Source organism: Charadrius vociferus, unplaced genomic scaffold (genome assembly GCF_000708025.1).
Source record: "Charadrius vociferus isolate BGI_N301 unplaced genomic scaffold, ASM70802v2 scaffold70, whole genome shotgun sequence".
Classification (NCBI taxonomy): domain Eukaryota; kingdom Metazoa; phylum Chordata; class Aves; order Charadriiformes; family Charadriidae; genus Charadrius; species Charadrius vociferus.
The window spans coordinates 4030384-4057299 of record NW_009646851.1 but is presented as its reverse complement, the minus strand read 5'-3'; the positions used below and the strand labels follow the sequence as shown (position 1 = coordinate 4057299).

The 26916-nt window shown below is 46.9% G+C and overlaps 1 protein-coding gene across 1 annotated transcript in view; it reads right to left on the bottom strand.

The window, feature by feature from the left end:
• Positions 1-26916, bottom strand: part of PDZD2 (PDZ domain containing 2) — a 142007-nt gene that overhangs the window by 67790 nt on the left and 47301 nt on the right. Inside the window, exon 2 of the mRNA XM_009894231.1 lies at positions 257-659. Coding sequence (XP_009892533.1) covers positions 257-659 — 403 coding nt within the window. The remainder of the gene's footprint in view (positions 1-256; positions 660-26916) is intronic.

Below are 26916 nucleotides of genomic sequence, written 5' to 3'. Positions count from 1 at the left end.
GATATAAGGACCTTTCCCTTCATCACAGATGGAGCGTGACACAGGTTTCTCACAGTCATTATTTAACTCGCTAACCCTCCTGCCCCCCTGTTCTGCACCGCATCCCACGGCTCAGCACCCCAACAGCTTGGGTTGTCCCACGGAGGCTCAGCCCCAAGGACGGTGAGCTAAAACCAGGGAAACCCCTCAAGAAATTCCTTTAATTTTCTTGCATGCCTGCTGCCTGCTTCTCTAGAAAAACCCAAAGCAAACATACCTGGGCAGACTGGTCGCCAATGTCTGGCACCCCGCCGTCTGACAACCGGCATCGGTACTGTGCCCCTGGGCCCCGAAGCTGCTCTTCCCCGTTGCTTTCTGCTTCCGAGGTCTCTGGCTGAGCAACCTCCACCTCCATTGGGGTGCAGTGCCCATTCCCGTGTTCCGAGCCTGGCTTTTCTTTGCTCTCCTTGCTCCCCGGCGTTCTGGTGATGACCCCAAACTTCCTGGTCCTTTTGCCATTTTGAGCAGCTCTGTCACCAGCTTCAGGGCTGGGCTTGGCTTTGGGGTCACAGCTGTTGCTGTTGTTGCCGTTGGAGGGAGGAAGAGGGGCTTTGCGCTTGATGCGGCGCAACATGATCAAGTAGACGAAGCCGCCATTCCAGCACTGCTCGGCAAGGTAACTGCAAGGAAAGGGATGTGCAGGGATTACCGACGGCTCGCCCAGCAGTGCCCGCATCCCACCCCATCACCCCAACATGCTGCACCCCCTGACCTCCATCCACCTGCTCAGGCAGCTGATTACGTGGCATCTGTGTATGTTAGGACACCTCGAGGCATTGGCAAATGCTCTCTTTCTTCAGTATTAGAGGGAAGTAACACCAGGAATAACATCAGGAATAGTAAGAGCCCTAAGAGCTATCCAGGCTGACCCCACCATGGCGTAATATGACAACTGGCAAATGCCACCAAATGGGTTCCTACCACCCCGACCTCTGGACCTGCAGCACAGCAACATGGGAAGGTGGAGCAAGCAAAGCAAAGCAGAGAGTGTTTCCAGTGGGGCATTAAAATAAATAAATTAAATTTAAAAAAAATAAAAATCAGGCAGGCTTAATTTGTGCAGCAGCCCATAGAGCATTTGCATCTGAAATGAGCCACCTTAGTGAAACTAATCTTCTGCTTCGGCATAGGTACATGCTTTGAAGGCCTCAGGGGAAAAAAAAATCAGCCACTGGGGTAAGCAGGCATAGCTCCATGGGCCTCAGTACAGCAAAGTGTGGCACTATAAGGCATCCTGGCTGCCATAAAGGGACATGAAAATAAGGTGGGTTTCCTCTACAGCAAGTGTATTCCAATTAAAGCAAGAGCCAAGACATCTCAGCTGTGCGAGGAGCAGCCACCAGGTTCTCGTACCAGAGCAAAGCATCGCTTCCCCTCCCAAAGTCTCTGGACATGCCTTGAAGGAATTGCTTCAAGCAAATACTTGGTGACCTTACAGAAACTGCACCCACTGATGCAAAAGGGGAATCTAACTTCATGCCTCTTTTGGGAAAGCATATACCTCAACCCAAATTCTTGAAATATTTGGGTTCTGAGCCAAGGGTGTAACCAACTGAGAGCACAAACAAGCTGGAATTTGTACTTAGCAGGTTTGTATGTGCCCTTTCACACTAATTTAGGCCCCCAAAATATATGGCCTTTCTCACTAGTGAAAGCAGCAAGAATTTCCCAGAGCATCAAATAAGCCTCTGCTGCAGCTGCAATGAACTATTCACTAATACAAAGCAGTTGCTGAACCCACAGCTATCAGAGGAGATGAGAAACTAGGTGTGGAGCTGAACCACAGAAGATGCTAAGAGAAAATAACACAGCATTTGCGGTTGAGAGAGGAGGAGCAACTCGGGAGCCTTCCACACTTTTTTTTTCCTCCCCGGTGCTTGTAGGCTAATTCTTCCCTTCCCTTTCTTAAAAGTTGTTTGCCCTTAAATACAACCCTTCAAAGCTATTCCTGCACAGAGGTGACTTAATGGCAAAACAGGAAAAGTGGCTATCATAACCCCTGAAGGAAACTTCTGTACAGAGGAGTGAGGAAAGCACTCTCAGTTACTTAAAGTAGCCTGGACCAGCCAGGCAGAGGCTGGAAGTAAGACGATGGGTGTGTGTTTCTGTCCAGGGACATGAGCTGGTAGTTTCAGTCCGCTTCTTCCCAAAGCTTAGATGTCCCCCCCAGACAATGTCGGCATTCAAATCACTTATATTTAATTAGGAAGACCGATACCCAAATGAATACAGCAACGACAGAACCTTAAAAGCAGCCCTGGAGCAACACAGGGAAAGGACAAGTATGTAGGCTGTGCCAAATTTCCCCAATGAACATAAACCGGACTCCAACTCCCTGGACAGTCCACTAAGCAGTTTTCACCAAGCAAGTCTTTCTCTTTTCTTCTTCTTTTTTTTTTTTTTTTAAACATTAAGAATACTTCAATAAAGCCCTAAAACCACCTTTTTCAGAATGGCTGAAAGCAGACAGCCAACGAGCCCTGCCGGTTGGAAAGTCTCTGCAGCCAAAGTCAGCCGTCTGGGTGGCCACGAGGTGACACTCGGTCCAGGGAGGCACCCAGGGCTGACAGGACCTGAAGGGTTTGCCTAAAAAAAATTCCAGAACTAAGATGGAAGTATTTTTTATTATCAAGTTAAAAGAAAAATTCTTTTAATCAACAGAAAAGGGGCAGTTTTGTTCCAGAAACAATACGGGCTGCCTGTTTTTCACATTTATCTTTCAACTCAAATTTCAAGGCCGCCAGTAAAGTTGATTAAAATTCATGACTTTTGCTTGCAGCAATACCACTGCACTCTGATCCATCATACATAAGCCTGATAGCATTGCTTCTCCTGGCACACAGAAACAGAAAAGCAGCTCCTCTTCCCATAGTCCTGTGGCTTACAGGGGTGCTGCCCACCCCGTTTTCATGCAGTCAGTTCTGCCTGACTCGTTTTTGTGCAGGTGCACCTATGTGGGGTTTGGTTTTTTTTAAAACACCGATCTCTATCTCTGAACTAATCACTGATGTATTTCTGAGTGCCAGCAACAAAGTGCATGCATTAATCAACTACTTGATTTAGGAACCAAGTGGAATCACAGCGAACTTAGCATATGTCCAAATAAAGTAATTTTATAGAGGCAAAAATAATTTACAGCTTCACCTCCCCTTGTAGCACATTTATTCTGTTCATAAAGTGTAAAGCTATGAAAAGGGAATAAAGAAGGGGGGGGGGGGTTCTATTCACTGTCCATCAACAACCATCCCTACAGTCTGGAGCGGGGTTACAGCGAGCAGTAATAGATGCAGCTGCGCTGAAGTCAGCGGAGCCGTGCTGATTTACTCCATATGTCGAGATATTCTACATGTTCCAGGCGTGCTGCCTGTAGTAACTCATGGGTTTACGTCTTCTTGAGTACTTCTCGGCAGTTCAAAGCACACAGTAAGTTTCCAGGCGAAAAAAAAGAAATGTCTTCTCTGGGTCAGCGAGCAATTACCTTTGCCTGGCAGCAAGTGATTGCACACACCAGATGATGTCAGGTATTTCCGGACGGGGTGAAACCAGCTGGTACCAGTGATGCAATAAGCGGCGTCATTATTTCAGGGTTTGTTTCGAAGCAAAGACCAGGGACCCTGTGTTGGAAAACCAGCACTGGTGTAACACCAAACTCATAGGACAAGATAAGAAACTAATATACCAAGAATTTGTGGTCGTTTGCTGTACTGCCTTCCCAAGACTGTTATCCAATGACCCTGAGCCACACTTAAGTTCTGCCAAGTGCACGCTGCCTACTTAGCTGGCTTCCTTTTCCTTTGCCATTTCTTCCCCTACGTAAGTAAGAAACCAAAAAACCCTGTGGAAGCACAGCAAGCTCTCAACACGGGACAAAAGACAGGAAAGGCTGTATAAAAGGAATGAGAACCTTCAGATTTTTAATTACTTTCTATCAATCCAGGAGCATCCCGCGCCAGAAGGGAGTAACAGGATGGATTCAATAAAATGTAATTATACAGCTTCTAGACTGCAGAAAACTGTGCAAAAGCTAGGCAGGACCCAAAATCCCACTTCTCAGGGGGTTTCATGTGTGATACACAGACAAGCCTTTTTTTAGCTTTGGTCCCTGTAGAGCACTCTCAGCAATTTTAGCAATCAATACAACAACGGTGTCTCAGGCACAGCAGAATCAGAGCCAATGTGCGCACGCGGCTCTCGGCACAGATGTGAGGCATCAGCCGCAACCTCCACGTTGTCACTTACTTTGAACATGGTCTTCAGCTTGAGAAGGTGCATGAAGCAAAAATATTCCTAATTCAGCTTTGATTGATTTAAATTTATTGAAAACTGAGACTCTAAAACTTCCTATTCCCTGTTTTGGTTGGCAGGGGATGGAGTAGGATGTAGTGAAAGCCCTGGATCTCATACACCAGGTAAGAAACCTTGGGCATCTACTCCTAGGTGCCACCAAATGACAGGACACAACAAATCCTACTATTGATGATTTTAAGAATGCAATAGATTTTACCAGCTGGTCATAAATCTATTAGTATTAGTTACCAAAACAAAACATTTTACCAGCAAACCACCCATCCACACTTTCTGTATTTGCCAGTCTTTGCATGGTAGTGTCAAGTCTCCTCAGCACAGCTGGGAGATGATGCAGCTGTGTCATCTCCCCCAACAGGGTCTAAAACACCACTGAAACACCGCCTTGGAAACATGTCACACTGGTGAGCTCCGAAGCACGGACCACCCAGCTGCTCCTGCCGCTTTGATCGCACCCTGGCACCAGCTCTGGTAAAACCCCATCCCGTATAAAACGCCACCCTTAAGGAGTGGGGCAGAGTTGTTCTTCTCTGTGGGAGAGAAACCATGAAAATGTTAATAATCCTTAAAACCAGGGGAAAACTATTTTACACTTGAAACAAGAACTGGAAAGTTACCTCTTGCAAAGCTCAACCACAGGTTGGAAAACGCAACTGGTGGCTGGTATCAAGGGGCGTTTAATACTCTCTTTGTATGAAAGCTGTGAAGAGATGGACACGTCCACTTCCTTTGGAGACTATTTTATGTAGCCAAATCCCATTTCTCCCCTACACAGATGAACTGATTGCTGTGATCATAAAAACCGATAAACTTGCTGAATGTATTCCAAGTTCCTTGGCACGCATGTGAAGTGTCAAACTCGGAAATGGTGTCTTAGAGCAAGCCAGTCATTTTTTTCATTTATGTATATATATTTGCGTGTGTGCATGTATAAATATACAGGTTTACAGACTTGACAAGAGCATTCTGTGACAAGCTCTCTGTCACATCCCATCTCACTTGAACAAATGCAGACGGCCACACTGAGCTACAGAAAACACAAAGCAGACCCAGCAGTCATAAGAAAGCATCTGGATCCACTTTAGGATCCGAAATATTGAAGAAGTATGTTTATTTTACACTAATACTACTATTTAGCATTTCTCCAGAACCTTTCATCCCGATAGATCAGAAAATGCTTTGGAAACAATACAAGCAGAGCATCACTGACATCTCCCCTGCCAGCCCATCGTGCAGCTCACCAGGGCACGGAGGGGAAACCTCAGCCAAGACGACAACTTTCAGAGCCCCCGGCCAGCGCCCCTGGGACCTGTAATGTCTTTAGCAGGACAGACAGACCACTAATTTTTATGCTCTTCTCTGAAAGACTCTGGCATGGTAAAATATCTTGAAACTCAATCTTCTTTTGGCTGGAGAGATGAAGGGCAGTGCGGATCCTCGCAGAACTGAAACCTCCATCCCCAAGGCGGACTAAAAAGCTAAATTTAACAAACCATCTCTCCACGACACCAGCAAACGAGCTAACTTGCTTTTCAGGTAAGGCGGGGAGAATTAATGACTAACAGGTAGTGACTGATGGAAGGGCACATGGCTCCTCGCCGCCCGCACCGTATGAGAACAGCCAGCCCACTGAGGACAGATTTTGGCCAGCACCAGGAGCTACTTTTCACAGATTGCCGTGTCTTCAGGTGGGAGTCAAGTCTGCCTTAATGCGCGCAGGCAAAGGAAAACGCCAAGGTACAAAGTCTCAGGCAAACCTTGCTGCAGCTGAGCTTTAATGAGGTTTCACCTCCTCGGGGCTGCAGGGACACCCCATGGCCAGCCCTCTCCTCCACCTCCCTGGAAGACTAAGCTCTCCAACCACAATTTGTCTCAGCAGAAAGCAATGGCGTTGGGAAACCCAGCTGCTACTTCAATGTACTCTTGTGGGCACGGAGCTACAGCACACCAGGAACGAGCTTGATCCAGTGTCTCGTCACCAACAAGCCCTTTCCTGCCCCAGGCTCTGCAGGCGATGGCACAGGCAAGGGATGTGATGTTCTCTGCCTGCCTTAATAAACTGGAGGAGGAAAGGCAGAAAGGGCAAAGGAAAAGTCAGTCACGGAGCTGAGAGATTAATAACACCCTGGGAGTGCATTCGAACGTCCCTGGGTACGCAAGAGAGCTCCCATCTCCCTTTCAAGGACTAGTAACCCTCAGCCCTCAGCTTGTGGCCAAGGTTGTGGCCAAGCAACTCCCCAAATCTCACAGAGGCTGTGGCTCTCTACACCACACCAGGTTTTTCTCAGGATAGCCGAAGTGGTGGCTTTCTGGAGAACAAAACTCTGAATCGAGATTTTTTGTCTATCACATATTTTTCTCTACTAATTTTATAGCAAGGAATGCAAGTAAACCTACTGAAATCTTGAAGGAAAAACAAATTGGGAAGTTAAATTTCAAGGTATATTTCTGTGGCCTTTTATAAGCCAGTACGACCATGTTTGGTGCTGATTAGACCTAGTCCTCCCCTGAATTAAAACAGCCTCTAGCTCTGAGCACCAGGCCATTTGTGCTCACCGCGGTGATGCTCGAGCTGCTTGCGGGCTGGCTGCTGTCAGTCTGTACCACACAACACAACGCCACCACACCACTCCACACCACCATCTGGCAGAAGCAACAGTAGCAGCGAACAGATGAGGCAAGGTCTTCGCTGTTCATCAGGGGAACCAAACCACCAAGAATTTAAGACCGACAGGAACAAATGCTCCAGCCCTGAAGTCTGCAAGAGCCTCTGGGCAAACATACCTCTGGCAAGGCTGGTAGGAGACCCCGGGCAGGACCTCTTTGCCCACCGTGAAATCCTGAACTCTCAGTAAAGATGAAAAGGGAGCAGAGGGAGGATCACTGCTGTGTTTTCGTGGATGTACTCCCTGTTTGCGGCTTTGGCTGGAAGATGAGATTCAGCTCAGCCTTGCGACACAGGACGACAAGTAAAGCCTGGTGAGACACCTCACTCTTACCTGGTATTGATGCAATGATGAGGCTTTGAATTTGGGAGACCTGAATTCCTTTTCCCTTGCTGTGCTACAGATCCCTCACAGCACCCCAGGCAAGTCTTTCCATGAAAAAAACCAGGGCCAACCACGTCTTATCCCAGAGAGTTGCTGCAAGGTCTAAGGTGGTGAAGCCATTGGCTTTAAGTATTACAGTTTCACAAACACCTTAAATCTGGGATCAGGCAATACCAAACATCACAGCTTTCCTCCCACCCCGTACCCTGCTGAGGTGCTAGCACAGTCATTTGGGCAACAGTAGAAATGAACCCAGTGAGGGAACCGATCCAGCTTTAGACTCACCCAGCCAAAGCAAACTTTCAAAAACTCAGACCTTAATACGGGGAGTTTAAACCCAGCGCAGCGCTCTGCTCTGGTCACAGCAGCGCAGAGGTGGGGACAGGGGAAGAAGAGGCTGGTGGTGGCAGGGGACCACGCTTCTGCTCCCACCAGCAGCCCCCACCTATGTACGGCTGAGAGAGGCATGCGTCACAGCCCAAGGGAAGGGAGTTGCACACACGGTGCAGACAGAAGTACCGGCTGGCTTCAGCTGAATGGCATTCATACCTAAATTCTAAAATTGAGAGGACAGGCATCCTCGCTGCAGACAATGAAGCCCACCTAAATCGCATCCCCATCACAGGTGTGGAAAGAAGGCAGGCTAGATCATTGCAATTATGCTGGCACAGCACAAAAAATGCATTTCTGCCCTGCACGTTGTTGAGACGCCTCAGAAGCCTGTCCGGGGCTTTGTGAGAGCATGAAGCAGAGCAGGGACCTCCAAAATGCCCAGCACATGGATGAAGGACATGAACAGCCACACTGAGCATCCTCCCCTCCCAGAACAGACATCTGAAGAGGATGACTTGAGGAACTGCACAGCTTCTCCACACCTAGGGAACCCCCTGAGCTCTGACAGACATCCTAAACCTAACATATTACACAATTGCAGTCATCTGCCCTTGAGGGACAACATACAATCTTTTGAGATTTGCCAATTTATTGGCTGTGCTAGCAGAACAGAGGAGAGGCGTTGCATTTAGACTGCAGAGATTTTGGACTCGAGCTTTACAAAGGAACTGATCTTACTAAATATGCAACTCCCACAACTGCATCTCAAAGTCCCAAGAGACAGATGTACATGGTACTTTTTGGGTTTGGGTCCTAGATACAGACTAATGGGTACTAAGGAGACAAATTCTATTTGTTCCTTGTTTAGCGGCAGAGTGTAGAAACAGAAGTGGTCTAACCCAGTCAGACTGTCATGGCACTGAATGTTCCAATTTGTTAGTTCATAGCTCTGCTGCACACAGGCAGCTGGATATATAGCCTTGCTTACAAATATCATTTCCAGTTACGAGAAAACTGAGCAGTTTAAAATGACTAGTTATCATTTTAAAAATTATAAATACTAGCTTTTTACCTTTGCTGTAACAGACCAAAATGATACCAGGTTACAATTGAGCATTAGCACCTGCAATTACTCCTTGACACACACTGTGTTACTACTGTTCAGATGCAGTCTCTCCCGCCACAAGGATTTCCTGCCCTTCTGAAGACTCTCAGGCTCTCAAAGCTCCAGGCAATACGAGCACAAGCTCTTTGTTTGGTGTCCTATGCAATTACTCTTCATCCTTGATCGCTCCCTATGCAATTGCTCTCTTCTTGAGGACTTGGAGTGAGGTCGTGTTTTACATCTCTTCTACGCTTTTGCCAAAGAAGGCATCAATTCCTCTTCCTCTTGGAGCCCAGAGGTGGTCATGCCCTCCCCTGGAGGACAGGACAAGGCTAGACATACTCGATTGCTTCATGCCTCTTGGTAATGCAGCTGCAACACAGGGGTGAATGAGTGCACTCATCCCCCTAAATCCACATCTGTACCCAAACACTACTTCTGCCAACAACAGAGAAACTTCTTCCTTGCTCCATTTTTATTTTACAAAATATATTTTCCAAAATGTCTTGATTTGGGTACCCTACAGATGAATGCCCATCACCATTTGGTTCATGGGACCTCACTAAAGCTAATCCAAAGTAACCCCCAAAATAATCATAATGTGGAGGTCAAATCTCAGCAGTTTTGTCCTACAGGACCCTCCCTCAAGGCTACGCTATTGCCTAACTACAACTGGCTGACTACTACTGTTAAACTATGATACTGTTTAACATCTTTGTTGGCGACACAGATGCTGGGATTAAGTGCACCCTCAGCAAGTTTGCCGACAGCACTGAGCTGTGTGGAGCGAGTGGTTGGCATACTGGAGGGAACGGACCTGGACAGGCTTGAGAAGTGGGCCTGTGAGAAGCTCATGAAGATCAACAAGGCCAAGTGCAACGTCCTGCACATGGGTCGGGGCAATCCCAAGCACAAATACAGGCTGGGCAGAGAATGGATTGAGAGCAACCCTGAGGAGAAAGACTCAGGTGTGTTGGTTGATGAGAAGCTCAACATGAACTGGCAACGCGCGATCACAGTCCAGAAGGCCAACCGCATCCTGGGCTGCATCAGAAGAAGTGTGGCCAGCAGGGCGAGGGAGGGGATTCTGCCCCTCTACTCCTCTCTCATGAGACCCCACCTGCACTACTGCATCCAGCTCTGGGGCCCACAACATAAGAAGGACATGGACCTGGTAGACTGGGTCCAGAGGAAGGCCACAAAGATGATCAGAGGGCTGGAGCACCTCTCCAATGAGGACAAGCTGAGAGAGTTGGGCTTGTTCAGGCTGGAGAAGAGAAGGCTCCAGGGAGACCTTGTAACAGCCTTCCAGTACCTATAGGGGTCCTACAGAAAAGATGGAGAGGGACTCTTCATCAGGGACAGTAGTTATAGGACAAGGGATAACAGTTTTAAACTCAAAGAGGGTAAATTAGACTAGATATTAGAAATAAATTTTTTTATTAGGAAGAAATTTTCTTCCCCAGGGCTCAGTATTGGGACCAGTTCTCTTTAATATCTTTATCAACAACCTGGACAGGGGGATCGAGTGCACCCTCAGGAAGTTTGCAGATGACACCAAGTTGGGTGGGAGTGTTGACCTGCTTGAGGGTAGGAAGGCTCTACAGAGAGATCTGGACAGGCTGGATCGATGGGCCAAGGCCAATGCTATGAGGTTCAACAAGGCCAAGTGCCGGGTCCTGCACTTGGGTCACACCAACCCCGTGCAGCACTACAGGCCTGGGGAAGAGTGGCTGGAAAACTGCCCGGCAGAAAAGGACCTGGGAGTGCTGGTCAACAGCCAGCTGAATACGAGCCGGCAGTGTGCCCAGGTGGCCAAGAAGGCCAATGGCATCCTGGCTTGTATCAGGAATAGTGTGGTGAGCAGGACTAGGGAAGTGATCATTCCCCTGTACTTGGCACCAGTGAGGCCCCACCTCAAATACTGTGTTCAGTATTGGGCTCCTCACTACAAGAAAAGACATTGAGGTGCTGGAGCACGTCCAGAGAAGGGCAATGAAGCTGGTGAGGGTCTGCAGCACAAGTGTTATGAGGAGTGGCTGAGGGAATTGCGGTTGGTTAGTCTGGAGAAAAGGAGGCTGAGGGGAGACCTTATTGCTCTCTACAGCTACCTGAAAGGAGGCTGTAGAGAGGTGGGGACAGATCGCTTCCTCCAAGTAACAAGTGATAGGACAAGAGGAAATCTCAAGTTGCACCAGGGGAGGTTTAGGATGGATATTAGGAAAAATTTCTTCACAGAAAGCATTTGTTAAGCATTGGAATAGGCTGCCCAGGGAAGTGGTGGAATTGCCATCCCTGGAAGTATTTAAAAGACAGGTAGCCGTAGTGCTTAGAGACATGGTTTAGTGGTGATTTTAGCAGTGTTAGGTTGATGGTTGGACATGATGATCTTAGAGGTCCCCTCCAACCAAGACAATTCTATGATACTATGAAATTATTTACTGTGAGGGTGTTGAGGCACTGGCACAGGTTGCCCAGAGAAGTTCTGGATACCCCATCCCTGGAAGTGTTCAAAGCAAGGCTGGATGGGGCTTTGAGCAACCAGGCCTGGTGGAGGGTGTCCCTGCCCATGGCGGGGGGGTTGGAACTACATGCCCTTTAAGGTCCTTTCCAACTCTAACCACTCTATGATTCTAACACAGACATGTCCCTAATGAGAGTATTCCCAATGTATTCATCCAAAGGAAGTCTGAAAAGACTGGGCCTATAATCTATTACGTCCATGCATGATTTTCTGCTTCACAAGAAGCGCAAGAACCCAACCAGACAAGACTTGCTTGCAGAGCATGCCCCGCACACACACTGGAATACAAATAAATTCCTGTTTATTTTTTGCAGTGGTTGCTCTAAGTTACAGAGCAGTACTCAAAATGTTTTCACTGCTGCTGTTAATTGCAGAGACACAGCTTGTTATCATTAGTTCAGATGTTTGGCTTTTTTTAAAACAATACTTCTGAATTAGACAATAAATCTCAGAAATGTGAACAAAGAGTCACCGGAACTTTTACTTTCAAACTGAGAGAACATGTCAAAATAAAAATTTCACTTTATTGCAGATTGATTTTCACTGAGTGCTCTCTGTTTCAAAATCCTCAGTCCTGCATGGCAGCGACTTTCCTTCTCTGCAATGTTCCTCCTGAGGTGTAAGACTCACTCCATACTGGGAAGCCCAAACAAGTTCACATTTGCAAAACACGAAATAAATCACCCAACTGGAAAGCACATGTGCCTCACATGAAGGAACAAGGAAGGGGTCAAAAGCCATCCATGTGTGACCCACGTACAAAGTATATACAGTGTGCAACACTTCTCCCACTCCACCCTGAGTGCCCAAATCCCGTCACTGTTTCACACCTCACCAGCCCATTTCCAGGGCTCTCCACCTTTCGTCCACACTATTTTAGGATCACCTCTCTAAAACAACTTCTTTCTAATGATCCTGCTCACATCCTTCCCTCTTCCTCCCTGCAAATCTTTCACATAGTTCTGCCCCCGGTTTCCCATCACACCAGGCAGCAGTGACAGCATTTAACCTGAGAGAAATGGTTTGTACTCAAAACTGAATGAGAAATTCAGCATGGGAGATAGTCTTTATCATAATCCAGGGCTTTTGCATAGATGCAGCACCTGGGGAGGGTACCACAAAAAATTCCACGGGTGACCGTGACGACCCCCTGGTGCAAAGCTGCCCAGCAGGAGAGAAGTCTACGAGCCCATGGGGGCTGGACCATGCCCTCAGCCACACCAGCACAGGGCACTGCTAGCCACAGGGCTTCCTCGCTCCAACTTGGAGCCATGATGATGTTGTTCAGTCCTGGGGACAGCCCAGATCCACCATCTCCAAGCCAGCCCTTGGTGCCTTCTCCTCCCCAGCCCAGAGCCTGAGGATGCGGGAAGCCCCGTACCTCCACCTAACAGCAGTTTGTTTCTCCATCCCCGCTCACCCCCATGCTGTTCCTGCGTGGTGAGGTCACCCCATTGGGATAAAATTTCCTATTTTTCCCTATGCAGGAATTATCACAAATGCCCAAAAGGGAGGAGAAAAAACACATCCCACCAAAAGAACCTTTATTCCAGCAGCAAGTTTTGCAATGATATATTAAATGTAATAAATAAATAAATAAATAAATAAATAAAATTAAAACCAAAAAACTCTGCAACATTGTTTTGGCAAACCACATTGTTTAGGTTTCAACATTAGTTGTAATTCCTGAAGTACCTCTTTTCACTGAGAAGTGAAGGTTTTGGATGTCTGTGAGCAATGAAAGGGAGAGCCAGAAAATTTAATCAAGTCTATTTTACAACAGGAAGCAGTATGCCGGGTTAGAAGAGACTTATTTCCAGTGCTTCTGCAAGCTCACTTGAGCTCCTGAGAGGAGCCCTATTAACAGAGAGAGGCCAGGCTTCAAATAACCCCGCAACTGCTGGGGGGCAGATAGGGAAGGAACAAATTCACAGCTCTCAGATTTATTTGAGGGGGCCAATTTTAGCAGCAAGGGCTATTCGCCTTCAAAAGACTGCTCGGTTTTGAGTATTTTCCAGGATTCTTCCTAATAGTGAAAACAGTAGCTACTTCATCGGCTCCTCCCTCCATACTAAGGGGGAGCAACGCCTGTCATTCAGCATCCTCAGATCTTGTGATTTGACCACGAAGCTCACAAAGCCAGAAACATGTATTTGAGATGAGAAATTCAGCTCTCTGCTAACAGCAAAAAAAGAAACCCTAACCCTCCGTTGAAGCAGGGGAGAAGTCTGAAAGTGTGATCTGACAACACTGTGAAAAACCTTAATAAAAGGAAAAAAGAGCCTAAACTGGTACACACAAACACAGCCCCACGTCTGTTCCTTTTTGTGACTTTAGGATGGATTTCAAGCTGCAGGAGGCACGAGGAAGAAGGGAAAAGGAGTGAATTTTCCACAAGCGTGTTCATGGCGGTGAGGCGCTCGACGTGCCGCACGCGATGCCGTCACCCATCGCTGTGCCCATGGACCACGCCACAGCAAGGCAGCCCACCCCTCCCAGCGAGGCCACCAGTGCTTCACTGCACTTGCAGCCACGCTCGCAAAGGACATTTTTGTCTTTTGAGGACCATTGCCTGCGGGGACAGGAGGTTTATTTAGCTGTTTAACATCGCTACTTTGTTCTTGGCCGTGACGACAGGCTGTGCATACAGTAAATCCCAGGGATGAACTGCTTTCGGCTCTGACTATGGGCTTTCTGAACCGTGCTTCCTCTGCATGCTGCGACAGGTTTCTAACCATAATAACCCTGTACAAAGCACCATCTCTCTTGCTCAACAGTTTCCGTCAGTCACACCAAACCCTTCCTCTCCCACTGCCTAAACACATCTTTGATATTCCTGACATTTGGCCAGAATAAAGGACTCGCCCTCTCTAAGACAAGCAAACCACGCCGATACTCATTCAGTTTTACAGTTCCCCACGAGCACAAACATTTCCCATCTGAGCTCCCCGGAGACGGGGCTGGGGTTATTTTTGCCCAGGCAAGTGCCCTGCTTTGAATTCAAGCACTTTGCTCACGGACGCCCAGAATTCCCAGGCGGAGGCAGATCACCAGCAAAACATGAGCAACTACCAACTTGCTGAGGTTGGCACCAACCCAGGCTGAGAAAATCACCCCCGGCCGGGTGACAACTGCTTCCCCCCCCCCAGTATGACATCCCCACTGTCAGCGACAGACCCCATCGCTCAGGTAGATTTAGGAACTACAGCCCGGACGCTGCAACAAAACAGGCTGCAAAGGTGGGAGTTGGGCAATGCCAGATATACATGCGCCTGTCTGTGGTACGTTTGCTTCTTTCCTTGGATGCTCACATTATAAACCAGCTTCTAATTACAACCTCACTTTCTGTTTTTACCACAGCAAGTTTGGATGAGGCCAAAAGGGAGAAAAATTAATGAACACGCATGGCAGCAACCATAAACATTTCCAAACTTTCACTGGGTTTTGCAACACAAACGAGGCAGACATGCCCTCCGCAGAGGGCCCATGGATTAGTGCTTGCAGATGATTTCAACTTCCCAACCAACGCTTCGCACACAGTGAAGTTTCTGGATTTAACACAGATTTTGCAGCCTGCTTTAACCACTCCGCCAGCTACAAATATACGGGCATCCCTCCAGCTGGCAACGATGGGGGCTGCAACCCCAGACACTGCCTTGTGTGGGCAGGACAGCCCCCAGCAGCAGCCCCAAAAGACAGCATTGTTTTAACAGTCAGTGGATGGGACTCTGCCTTCGGCATCTATTCACATAACCAGCTTTTCCTAGCAGCAAACCAGCAGAAGACGTACATTGGGGAAAGGGTCCCACCCCATCACCTGGAATTACAGACCCCCCTGAGGTCTGTTTCTGGTGAGAAACACCTCTGGGGGCAAAGCAGAGCTTGTGCCCCAGTGAAGAGCTGCGTGGGATGGTAAGGAGGTGCTGGAGGAGCCCTGCTCACCTTGCATGGTGCAGAAGAGAAGATGGTCATGGGCACCCCTTCCCCTCCACCCACCAGACCCTGGGGCTGGGAAGCATCTGCTCACTGCCAGAGCCAGGGGAATTAAGCACGCATTGCTCTGCACTGTGGCTATAGTTCCCAATACATCACACCATCGACTTGATTTCCCAGAGCAACACAAAATATGGAACCATTGTCTTCCACCCCACCCCCCTTTTTTTTTTCTTTAATTTTTATTTTTAGGATCCACCCAGAAATCTCCAGCACTGGCATGAGATAGACCAGCACCACGTCACAAGAAATCCCCTGTAAGCCTTTTGATGACTTTCATCTATTATTCACTTAGTGCAAATCCTTGCCATTAACAAACTGCACTAAGGGAATCCGAACTTTCAAAGCCACAAATCTCCTAATAACTACGGCCGCTTTATACACGCTTCAGGATTAGCTATGTCATCTGGTTAGAAACTCAAAGCTGCTCTTCATTATTGGATTGAACCTGCCTGCAAACAGCAGAGAGATTGATAATACTGCCACTGATTTCAATGGTGCAGGAGCATTCATTACATGACATCCTCCTCCCGGACACATCAAGCCCAGTGGCACAAATTTATGCTGTGCTACTGTGCCAAAGACCCAGAAACCTCCCTCAAGCACACTAACACCAATCCTAGCAGACAGCGTTGGAGTAAACCTGACTGCAAGCAGACTCGGGCTTCACACTGGCTCCTAGCATGCAAACCGAAGGCAGCTTTACAACTATCTGCTCCGTAAATTAAGAGTGCCTTGAGTTGCTTTGAAAAATAAGAGCTTATTTAGTCAGTACATCGGCTTCTTCAAAGAGCCTTCAAACTAATTAGCCATACTGAGTTACTATTAAAATACAGAGCTTACATGCAATACTCCTGATGATAACAGAGCTGATGCTATAGAATTAGCACAAACTTCGTCAGATGCATTTTCCTATAGGCTCCAAATTATATTTCAAACTGAATATTTTCCTTTCCTGCGGTGGATGTGGGAATTCACTTACTTCATTTGTGAGTTCAAAGCAATAATAATTTTTAGACCATGTGCAGATCAAGAGTTTGAATATTCAACAGTGAGAGATAGCGTGAGGGGATGGAAGACAGACACACAAGACACTGAAAACACAGACAAAAGGTGCATTAAAAAAATAAAGAAGGTAAAAAAAATAGTTGCTGTACTACAGATGAGCTGTTCCAGATCAACTTTTACAGGACAGGGTGGGGGGCTGCTTAATTTAGTGCAAAGGGCACACTAGCCCCAGGCAAACCCTCCCTCGTAGATGCAGATAGGCTGTAAAGCAAAACAAAGTTTACAAACCCCCACAAGATATGCAACGCCCAGAGAAGTAGACTGCAAGCCTCACAAATTTTAATTCCGAGAGTTTCTGCCCATCCCTGCTTCTTACGCAGCGGGTTTATTTGGCAGATAAGCCTTTGCTACTTAAAGAAAAATCAAAGGCATCAGCATCACAGGGAAAGAAATTTCCTTTCCCCTTTCGACTTCCATTCATCTGCTTTACGCACAGGTTTACTTACAGCGGAGACCAGCAGGTATGCATCCGAGGGCTCACTGCCGCTCCCGCTCCCTCCAAACCGGCTCCCTCTCCTCCTCCTCCATCGCCTGCCCCACCCACGGCACCCCACATCTTCCAAGAGCTCTTCCAGCTCACTTCCCTCCCCAAGGGAATTGCCATCTCTCACTCCAAAGGTGTTACAAATCACGTCTCTGAATTTCACAGCATAACCTGGCAGCGACTGCAGGAAAGAAAGATGCAAGTCCCGACACAGGGGGGAAACCAAAAATTCCCATTACAAATCATCACAACTACTTCATTATTAGCTTACAACATGTCATATAGCTAATTTCCTTCCCCTCCCCTAGCTAAACTTTCACTGAAGGTATTGATTGGACTTATCAGCATGTTCTCACATAAGACTTAATTCAATTAAACATTAACACAGCCAACAAGATAGCAGGTATTGGACGTCTGCTTAAAAATAACAAGCAGCAACATGTGCAGGCAGTCGGTATAAACCGAAAGGAGGATGCTCCATAATGTATTTTGTAACCACTACCTGCACAGAAAAAGCCAGAAGCCGACATTAACCAGTAACTGTCTGCAAGTAGCAGGACAGGAACAGAGCACAACTACTACTGAATCTTATTTCACATGCTGGATCAGAGTTTAATCTGAGCAGCAGCCACATAATTCCAGAGGGGCTCTATTAAAAACCAGTGCAGTGACTCATCCCATAGAGAGAAGCATAAATTCAGACTCTGGGCATCTATATATTCCTTATGAAAGCTTTTTGTTTAGCGACAAGAATTTCTTTGTTGGACAACCAAGGGGCTGGATCACATCCCTGTGGCAGGACATTTCTGCTCCTCTAGCAACGCAGAAGGCCATTAGACAGCCTACATGCAATGCCAGAGAAATATTAGCTATACATGTGCACGCCAAGCAATGCTGCCATGGGCACTTTAATGCAGTGCTATTTTCAGTCTTCCCAAAACAGCCATTGCAACCCCTCAGGCAGCCCTAAAGCTGTCCCAAGCCACCCAAATCTCCAGCAGCAAAACCCTGACAACCCCTCCCGCTCCCCAAAACTCAACAGGCACTTTGCCACCTGCCCCGTAAGACTGGGATTTCCTTCCTGGAGCGCAGTGATGGCTCGGAGACACAGCTGATGCTTCACAGCCTTTCAGGTAGCTTTGCCAAGAAGAGCACAGGGTCTTTTTTCAGACACGCGCCGCTGTTCACTCGGAGGCACAAGACTGTCCTCACCACCAGCCAGGACAGGAGCCCTCAACCCTGACACCCAGCACAGCAACAACTATCCCAGGGACCTCCAGCTTCCACTTACTTCTCACTAAACACTAAACTTCTGCAGCAAAAAGGCTTTCCCCCTGCCCAGCATAATAGCAACTTTTTTGAAGACAGAAATAGCCACACACACACCCCTAGAGGCCCTTGTGTTCAATCATAAAGCCAATTTGTGGGCCCTATTTGCTGGTATTTACTCAGATAAGAAGTGTTGACGCAGACGGTCTCCATTTGCTGCGCTCACAGAAGTTGCATACAGCAGAAAATCTCAACAAATTGCCGCTGAGCACCACAATAACAGACACTTCAGCAGCCACATGGCACCCCAGAAACAAAAAACCCACATCCATCTTAATCACCATCGTGCCCCACTTCCGTGACAATGATGAACACCACCAGCCCACCTCCATTATGCATTAGGACTGAAGTATTAAAAACAGAAACAGAAAAATACCAAAACCACAGGACGGGCACCTGTTGATCCTTTCCTTTTTATTTGGTGCTATCTTGGTGCCGAGGCACTATTAACAGCTTCATCTGCTATGTGCAAAACCTTAAAATTAGCCTGCTACAACCTTTACTCTGAAGTATGGTAGCACTTACTCCTCCATGAACGATTTTTTTTTTGGCTGGGATATCTGCTCTCACACTGATCAAATATAGAAACACATACAGAAACAATGCACAAACTCTCCTCATATGGATGCCATACAAGTACCATATGTTTTATGCATTAGACCAGGATGAAGTCATAAACATGACTGCGATACTACAGCGCCCACACATATGTAACATATATTAAAAGCAAACACTATGTAATATTAATGGACAAAATTCTGAGAAGTGCTGGGGGGACTGTTTTCGGTTACCTACGAGTTCGGGTGCCAGGTCAAAGTCTGGAGTCTGGAGATGCTTAACAGAATAGCTATTAAATCTAAGATACTAGAGAATGTAAGACTTGGCATTTAAGGCAGGACAATGATATAGATATTACAGGATAGTTAAAAATCCAACAAAATGGTTATCAAACTCCAAAAGATGGATTAAACCTGTTGTATCCTACTGGATTTTGCACCTATCCTTTACATACCTAAGATGTGTATACTCCAAGCAGTAAAACACAGAGCCTTTTATCAACCCGATGGGACTAAGCCAGTACCAGGTTTGTCATCTCATGATGTTGTTTGCAAACTCGCATTTCATTTGACCAAGCTGAAATCGCCTCGCTGCTGCAGTTACAGCGTTTTTTGTGCAAGACACTACATGTTCCCAAAGACAGAGCTGGCCTAAGCTGCCTGTGTCACCAGAAAGCAAGAGGGGACAAGGGGCAGCACTGTCCTCACAAAGCCCTCCTTGTAGTGACTCTGACTAAAGCCCCTCACTTGGGGGAAGGTTTTGGCAAGCACCCTACAGAAATGTGCTGGCAAACAGCAGGGGAAGATGTTGTCAGCTCTCCAGATGTTCCTGCCCCTTGAAAATCCCAATGTATCTTCCAATTTAGAGGTTACCCTTCCTCCCCAAACTTTTTTTCCCCTCAATTCCCCCTGCATTTTCACTTTTTTTTTTGCAGGGGAAGAAGGGCACAAGTTCTTCTTTCTCTCTCTGTTTCTCCTCACTACATAAGTGGACACTGGGGAAGCATGGCAGCTCCTCGTTCAAGTGAGGAGAACACAAAACCAAAGCATGAAGCCAACTATTTGATCAATACTCTTTGATTCAATTAGCTTTGGACAATGCTCAAAGTCGATGCCTTAGAAGAATCGCCACAGGCAAAATTCAGTTTGCAAGAGGGATTACTTTCACCATTTGAGAAATAAAAAAGACATAAACCCTGGAGGGACTGAGGACAAATTTACCACCTAGAGAGACTTGCCTTCAGCGAAGCAACAGTTGGCTGATTTACCAAATAGTTTAATTCCTATAGAGAAAAGGGCTATCACACCAAATTTATTCATTTCTTTTGTGCCATTCCAGTTTCATGTTTCAACTTAGTTAATACATTCTTATTTTCCTTCTGTACCCTCCTAAATCAGTTCTTTGGATAGGAAGACAGAGATGGCGCCTCAGCAGTACTGCCCAGTAGCCCCCAGCATAGACTTCCAGCCCTCTCTGAAATGAGTCACAAAAGTCATTTGCTGCACACTAAAGCTTGTTACCTCCTCTGGCTTACTACATTTTATCTAAAAATTGAGGTCTCTAAGCATATATATGAAACAGAGCTTTTAACAGAACACACCAATATCTCCCTAATATCTACCATATTTTAAGGTCTATTTAGTCTCGCCAATATACATATATTAATCCTAATGTATTGGATCCGGACCAGAAGGTAAAAGCCAGGACATGAGGCTTGAAGTAGCAGTCTGGATACAAGTCCAAACTTGGCAGTTTAAACTCATATATAATCATCATGACTCAAACTCAATGGAGGGAGGGCAGACCCTAAATCCCTATTAGATTTACTGACTTAATAATTTACTCAGTTTACTAATTTCTTCAGTACATTTACTGACCCCATCACAAAAGATTTGAAAAGGAGGTCCTTAACTTGTGGAAATGATGACTGCAGTTGAATGCTTGCTCTATATCATCGATGACACCTCCAAGCGGGGTCATCCACCCCTGCAGACTTGCGTGCCAGACCCTGCATTTCATCCCCGAATGAGCGGTGAAGCCTGCAGCGGAAACTCAGTGGAAGTTAGGAGCTGGCAAGGGTCCCCCAGCTCATCCCATCGTACCCTGTTACACACTACTTGATGTCTGCTAACACATCCTTGGCACCCGCATCACAGAGGTTTCTCACTGCTGGTCAAAAATACGCATGACAGAGAGCACTTAATGAGTTCAATGTGAAATAAATTAATCCGCATCATGACCTCACAGCATCAACAGTGAATTAATCTCTTACACCGAGCAGTGCAAGGAGGAGGCAGCTGGAAAACCAGAGCCTCACCGGGTGCCCGTGGCTGAGTGCCCCACTGCAGACACCAAGGGCAAGCCCAGCTTTCGGATGTGCTCCACCCCGCAGCAGCTGGGACCACGCGCAACCTGCGTTCCCCAAATTCAGCTGCAGCTTCCAGCTTTGACCCTGCCTGAGGAGCACCAGGAGCAGGACCTGCAGCTCTCAGGGCTGCCCTTTAATTGCCTCCCGGGAGAGCACGCAAGGTATGAGTATGGCACTGTGAAGAGCTCTGGTCTCAAAGAGTCGCCGCAGAGATGTGACAAAGAAAATGTAGTGACACCTGCAGTTCCCCTGGGGTCCTGACTGCCAGCTCTGCTCCTGAGTGAGCAATGGGAAAAAACCCAGATCCAGCATGTTGCGTGAAGCATTACTGGAAATACCTGGCAGTTTTGCTCAGACCAACCTTTTCAAGGCCAGGCTGGACGTGGCCTTGGGCAAGCTGGTCTAGTGGGAGGTGTCCCTGTCTATGGGAGGGGGGTTGGAACTCAATGATGTTTAAGGTCCTTTCCAACCTAAACCATTCTATGATTCTATGATCTCCACATCATCTGACCAGGGTTCATGTAGGTAGGCTGTGGATTAACCACGTTCTGCCCTCACCAAAGTCAGTAGCAACGGCAGGAGAGCTCTGCAAAGCAGCCAATGCTGACTGCAGGCAGGAGGGGCACCAAACGCACTGCTGCCCAAACCTGCCTGTGCAAGAGGGGACTAGGAAAGAATCAATCGCCTTTTATTTTCAGGCTCACACATCATCTTTACTTCCAAGCAGGTGGTAAGGTCAAAGTATGACTAGGCAAAAGACAGTTTAGAGGAAAGAAGAAAAAAAAAAATAGAGACCCTCCCAGGTAACCAAATGAAAGGAGTAAAAACAATACCTGATTCATAAAGTGAGAAATGTGACTATCTGGGGGGAGGAAAATCACAGCCAACCTCTAAAGTCCAGAGAACGTGGGAAAACCCAACTATTTCAAACTTGCCTAGCACATAAGAATTGCTTTTTTCTGCTTTGAAAGCAGCATTGCTTTCACCACCAACGTGACCAGCAGTTACAAAAGGCAAAATCTCAACAACAAAATGCTGAACTATGCCATGTCAAATGACTGCTGTCCCACGCCAGCGATATTCAGAGCTGGACCGTGCTGCCCAGCCCCAGCCACAGCCACTGCTCTCAGCACAGAACAAAAGCCGTGTCCCTACCATGTATGCCGACAGAGAGACAATAGCGCTCATAAAAACCCCCGTAAAGCTTTTTAGCGAGATTTCTGGTCTAGGATCTGATCAGATCAGCCTCTTAAAGTCAGCTATAACCAGCTGCGCAGTTTGTTGGCATACTACCATTTTAGTATTAACCCTTTAAATTATCCATCCGAGCACGATTGCTGCCTCCTCTTCTCCCCCTAGTCCCAGGCAGAGGGGGTACTGACCCACGCTCTGCCCCACACATGTACACAACATCCAGCTGTTTTGGTGTAAGGTACTATGCCTGCACGGGAATCAGCAGCAACCGCCCTCACCTCATCTGTTGAGGCTTTTTCTTGGGTCTGTTTTCACTTGGCCTCTTCACAGCCCCGTCAGTAGCCAGAAGAGCTGCCTGACCATAGCAGCTGGGCATGATGAGTCAGGGCACACAAATGTCTTTTAACCCCTTTCCACCTGCGCGCCACTGGGAGTATTGGCTGCTCAGCTGAACGCAGCTGGGATTAGCTCTCCCCCGTGGAGGAAAACTCAGGCGTTCCCTGCAAGGTAAAACCTTCCCAATTCCCAACACCCTCGAGCAGGGATAAAAAAAAAAAAAAAAAAAGGCAAGGGGGAGGAGAAAAAAAAGGAAAAAAAATACAGACAAGACCCAAACACAAAGTAGACTTTCCAAATGACCCACAAAGAAATGCAGCCATCACAGCACAAAACGTGTTGTGATAGGGCGGCACATAATATGATATAAATCGAGCACACACCAGAGCCTTAGCCGGCTTTACGCTTTGCAGAGCCCACAACTTTCAAATTCAATAAAGTAATAAGCACCCTGACATTAATGCAGTCATCGGCACTAAATAAAGCCAAGCACAGTTGTGCTCCTTTGATCAGTGTTTTCATAAAGGCAGTATAAATAGTATTGCTGCTTTTCTGTATCTTAAGAGGCTTTTACATTTGGAAAATGTTACAGGGACACACGAGGAAAGTAAGTAGTGCTTTGTTTCTTTTTCCTTTTGGGCTTTTTTTTTTGTTTTTGTTGTTTTTCAAACCGTAGAGAGAAAAGTTAAACAATTGATCCAAACAATATGTTTACATAAGAGTTTATAAAACGAAAAAGCAAGTTACTCCACATTCAGATATTCTGCGCTCCTGCCAAGTGTCTCAACAGACTAATGTCCTCGGAGATACAGACTCGCACTATAATGTTTCTGTCCAAAGCATTTGAATTTTAAAAGCCAAATACAAAGGAAAAAAACCCCACAGCCAGCTGCACAGCGGCGATCCGTGGTCTGAAGCAAAGTGCAGGGTTCGTGTTCGCTCGGGTCAACGTTGCTGCTTCCTTGCCAGCAGCATGAGGGCAGGTATCCACTGAACCGTTCCTGTATCCTCAAGGATTTTAGCATCCTGCACTCTTACCTGGCCCACGTGAACCCAGCGAGCATCCTGCGGGTCCCCGCGGCTGTCAGCCAGCCAGGACACCCCCAGCCTCCTGGTTCCCCAGCCGCGCTCAGCGCAGCCTCCACAAACTCCCAGAAACTCCAGCTTCTTTGGAAATACCAATGCCCGGCAATGCCAGACGCCTCAGGTCGTAGAGCCATGCTGCTCTTACTTCTCCCCCATAGTCTTTCCACAAGTTTTCACCATCCCTCAATAATTCAATTAGCATTGGGGAAAAAATTTAGCAAAGTATCAACTTCTAGTTTTGCATCTCAAAACCAGATGTGCACGTGCCTGTGTGTGCTTTATGCCAGGGGTTATCGCTCGGCCTCACACGTGCTATGCAGTAGTCTGACCCAGCTTTATCTCATTAAACCCATTTCTGCCAATTAGGGAAAAAACATTTCCTTCTGTAACAATTAATACTTACAGCCATTACCCTTCCAGTTCACAATGCTCTACAGGCATCCTTAAATCCTTATGTCCCAAGGCACATGTGCTCCTGAAAGAAGCTGTTTTCACAAAGTTGGTATTTTAAAATCCTACCATAAACAGAAATCAGATTTAATCGCAAAACTGAGATGTTTTACAGTTACCATGACTAAATACATCAGCCCTTATCAGGGAGTATTGGAGCCTCTGATGCTGCTTCGTGTTTTGATCCAAGTCAAACACAGGCACTCAGCCAGAGAGACCCAAAGGAGTGCAACAGTGAAAAACCTTCAGATGCCTCAATACCATTGATTTTTAGAAAGTCAGGCCCTAAATGATCCTGGGTAAATCACACAAAAAGGCCTCAAAAGGGCAAGGAAACAAATCTGGTTTTCCAAGCACCTACTTGGCCAGCACCTTACAGCACACCAAGTTCAATGCACGGGAGCACGGCAAGGGTCTGAAATGAGCATCTGAGTCCCCTCCCAACCCGATGGATTAAGGCAGCATCGGGGGAATATGGAGAGAAGGATGTTATTTCACCTCATCCTTCAAACGTCTCCAAGTTTCCACATTCTCCGTCTCATTTTCTCGCTTCTCCCCCCCGCCCCCAGCCATGAGTCCCTTGTCCCCAGCACCCGCCTCCGAGGCAGCCTGGACTCCACTCCAGCTGCAAAAACTACCGCTAAGCCTCAACAAGGATGGAAGGAGAGAAGTTTTTTTGCATGAAGCGTGAGGGTCCAAAACACAATTAATGACAAAAAAAAAAAAAAGCAGCCCACAAAGTGCATATAGTCCCCAGTCTGAGACTGAGCTGCACTGCTGCAGGGGGTCCTGAGAGCAGCCCCGCACCACGGTAACTCTGCCACTGGTTTAGCTGAGAAAACCTCTCCCAGGAGCAAAGTTTCAGAGATGCACAGCCCTGAGAGCTGCCTGCCATGCCTTTCAGGAGCTGGCTTCACCCTGTACTTGTGGGGAACCATTCGTCCACAATGCAGCTCCCAGGAACTTTTTTTTCCCCGAGAGCAACTTTTCCATTGTCAGTCCTCTAACAATGCTTTTTTTTTTTTCTATTATTTTTTTACAAAAGCTTTATAATCCTCTGCTTTTTCATCTGAGTGGAAACCACTATATGACAGCTTTAAACTTTTCTTTCTTTAAACCCAGCACTCCCTCCTCATCTATAATCCCCCTATTGGGAAGATCGGTTTGCAAGTCCCTGCTTCCAGGCAGCAACATCACAGCAGCGATTACAGACCCCCAAATCCAATCAAACACCCTCATCTTTTAGCTCAGTGGCCATGACTTTAATTGCATGACAATAACAAAAAGAAAATTAAGTGACAATTCGCAGTTATAAACTGCTGCCAACCCTCGCCATTCCCAGGTTCAGCCTGCTTCATCTGCAGCTCTGGGGTCCTTTGAACTCTGGGGATGGCACATCTGAAAGCACCAAAGTGACTTTGACATCGGTGTCCCATTTTTAAACTCTCCCAGGCACACGGGCTTCTGAGACCTTTTGGACTTTTGATCATCCTCCGGCTCGGTCTGGCTTTTCCTCCTCCCTTCAATTTTATCCACAACAGCAAACGTTTAGTAACTACAGGGACATGCTCAAATTCTTGCATTTTCTTTTTAGCGTGACATGAACAGCGCCTGTGTAACTGAAATGGTGGAATTTTAGTTCTAAAAATTAGAACTAATTTTTACCTCTAATTCTGTAAAATCAGAACTCAAGAATTCTTTGTGGGGGAATAAAAAGAGAGCAAGTTACCAGTGCCTGAATTAAAGAAAAGTCGGATTAGCCTTCTCCTCAACAAAAATCAGCGAAGGATATTCAGTGATGATATAGTCAACACATTTTCGCAGCGGATGAAAAACATCCTCCCCCCCCTTTTTTAAAGAACTGCAGTGAAGTCAGAGAAACTGCCACTGTCCAGAACAAATCGATGACACACCCTGAATTCAGGCAAATCCAAGAACAGAGCTTTGGTCAGTCTGCCGCAGATGTAGGGGAAAGCTGCAAAGTTCAGCTCAGGATCCCGTTAGTCCCAGCTATGCTTCAGGTTTGACTTTCTCTTGCAGAAAACAGAGGGGAGAAAAAAGCACCTGTGGAGTTCCCTGTCTTCTCCCTCCCCCATGGTATAGTCCAGCCCCAGTAATTTTCATTTCTATAACCCCAAGAATCCCTTGTTGGTACAGTGTCACTTCTAGGCAGTGCCTGGTATGGCTGTGCTGCACGATGGCAGCAGCCCACATACAGACACAGCTTTCCCAGGTGCCTTCCTCCCTCTGTCCTTGAATAACCAGGCATCAGGGCTTCCCTCCGCTGGAGGACCACCGTATCTCCAAGCTGTACCCCCAGACTGCAAAAGCCCTGGAATCACCAGAGGTGGGAAGCAAAAACTAATGCCCAACATCCAATCCCTTCAAGTTATGGTTTGGCAAAGATTTTTTTTTTTTTTGAGCTACTGATTTGCACTGAGGTTTCTCCTCACAGAAAACAGTTAATAAGTGGAGAGGGAGAAGACAGCATTCCTCAGGAAAAAAAAAAAACACAAACCTGGAAAGGAACAGCATGAGATACCGATGCAGTTGTTTGAAAGCTCTCTCCCAATGCACATGACACTAGAGCCAACTCTTACTTTAACAGCACTGCCCATTTGGAACAACATCCTAAAAACTGGAGGATTTTTTTGGCTTTCTTATTTGTACTTCTCTCCTTACTCTAAACTCTCA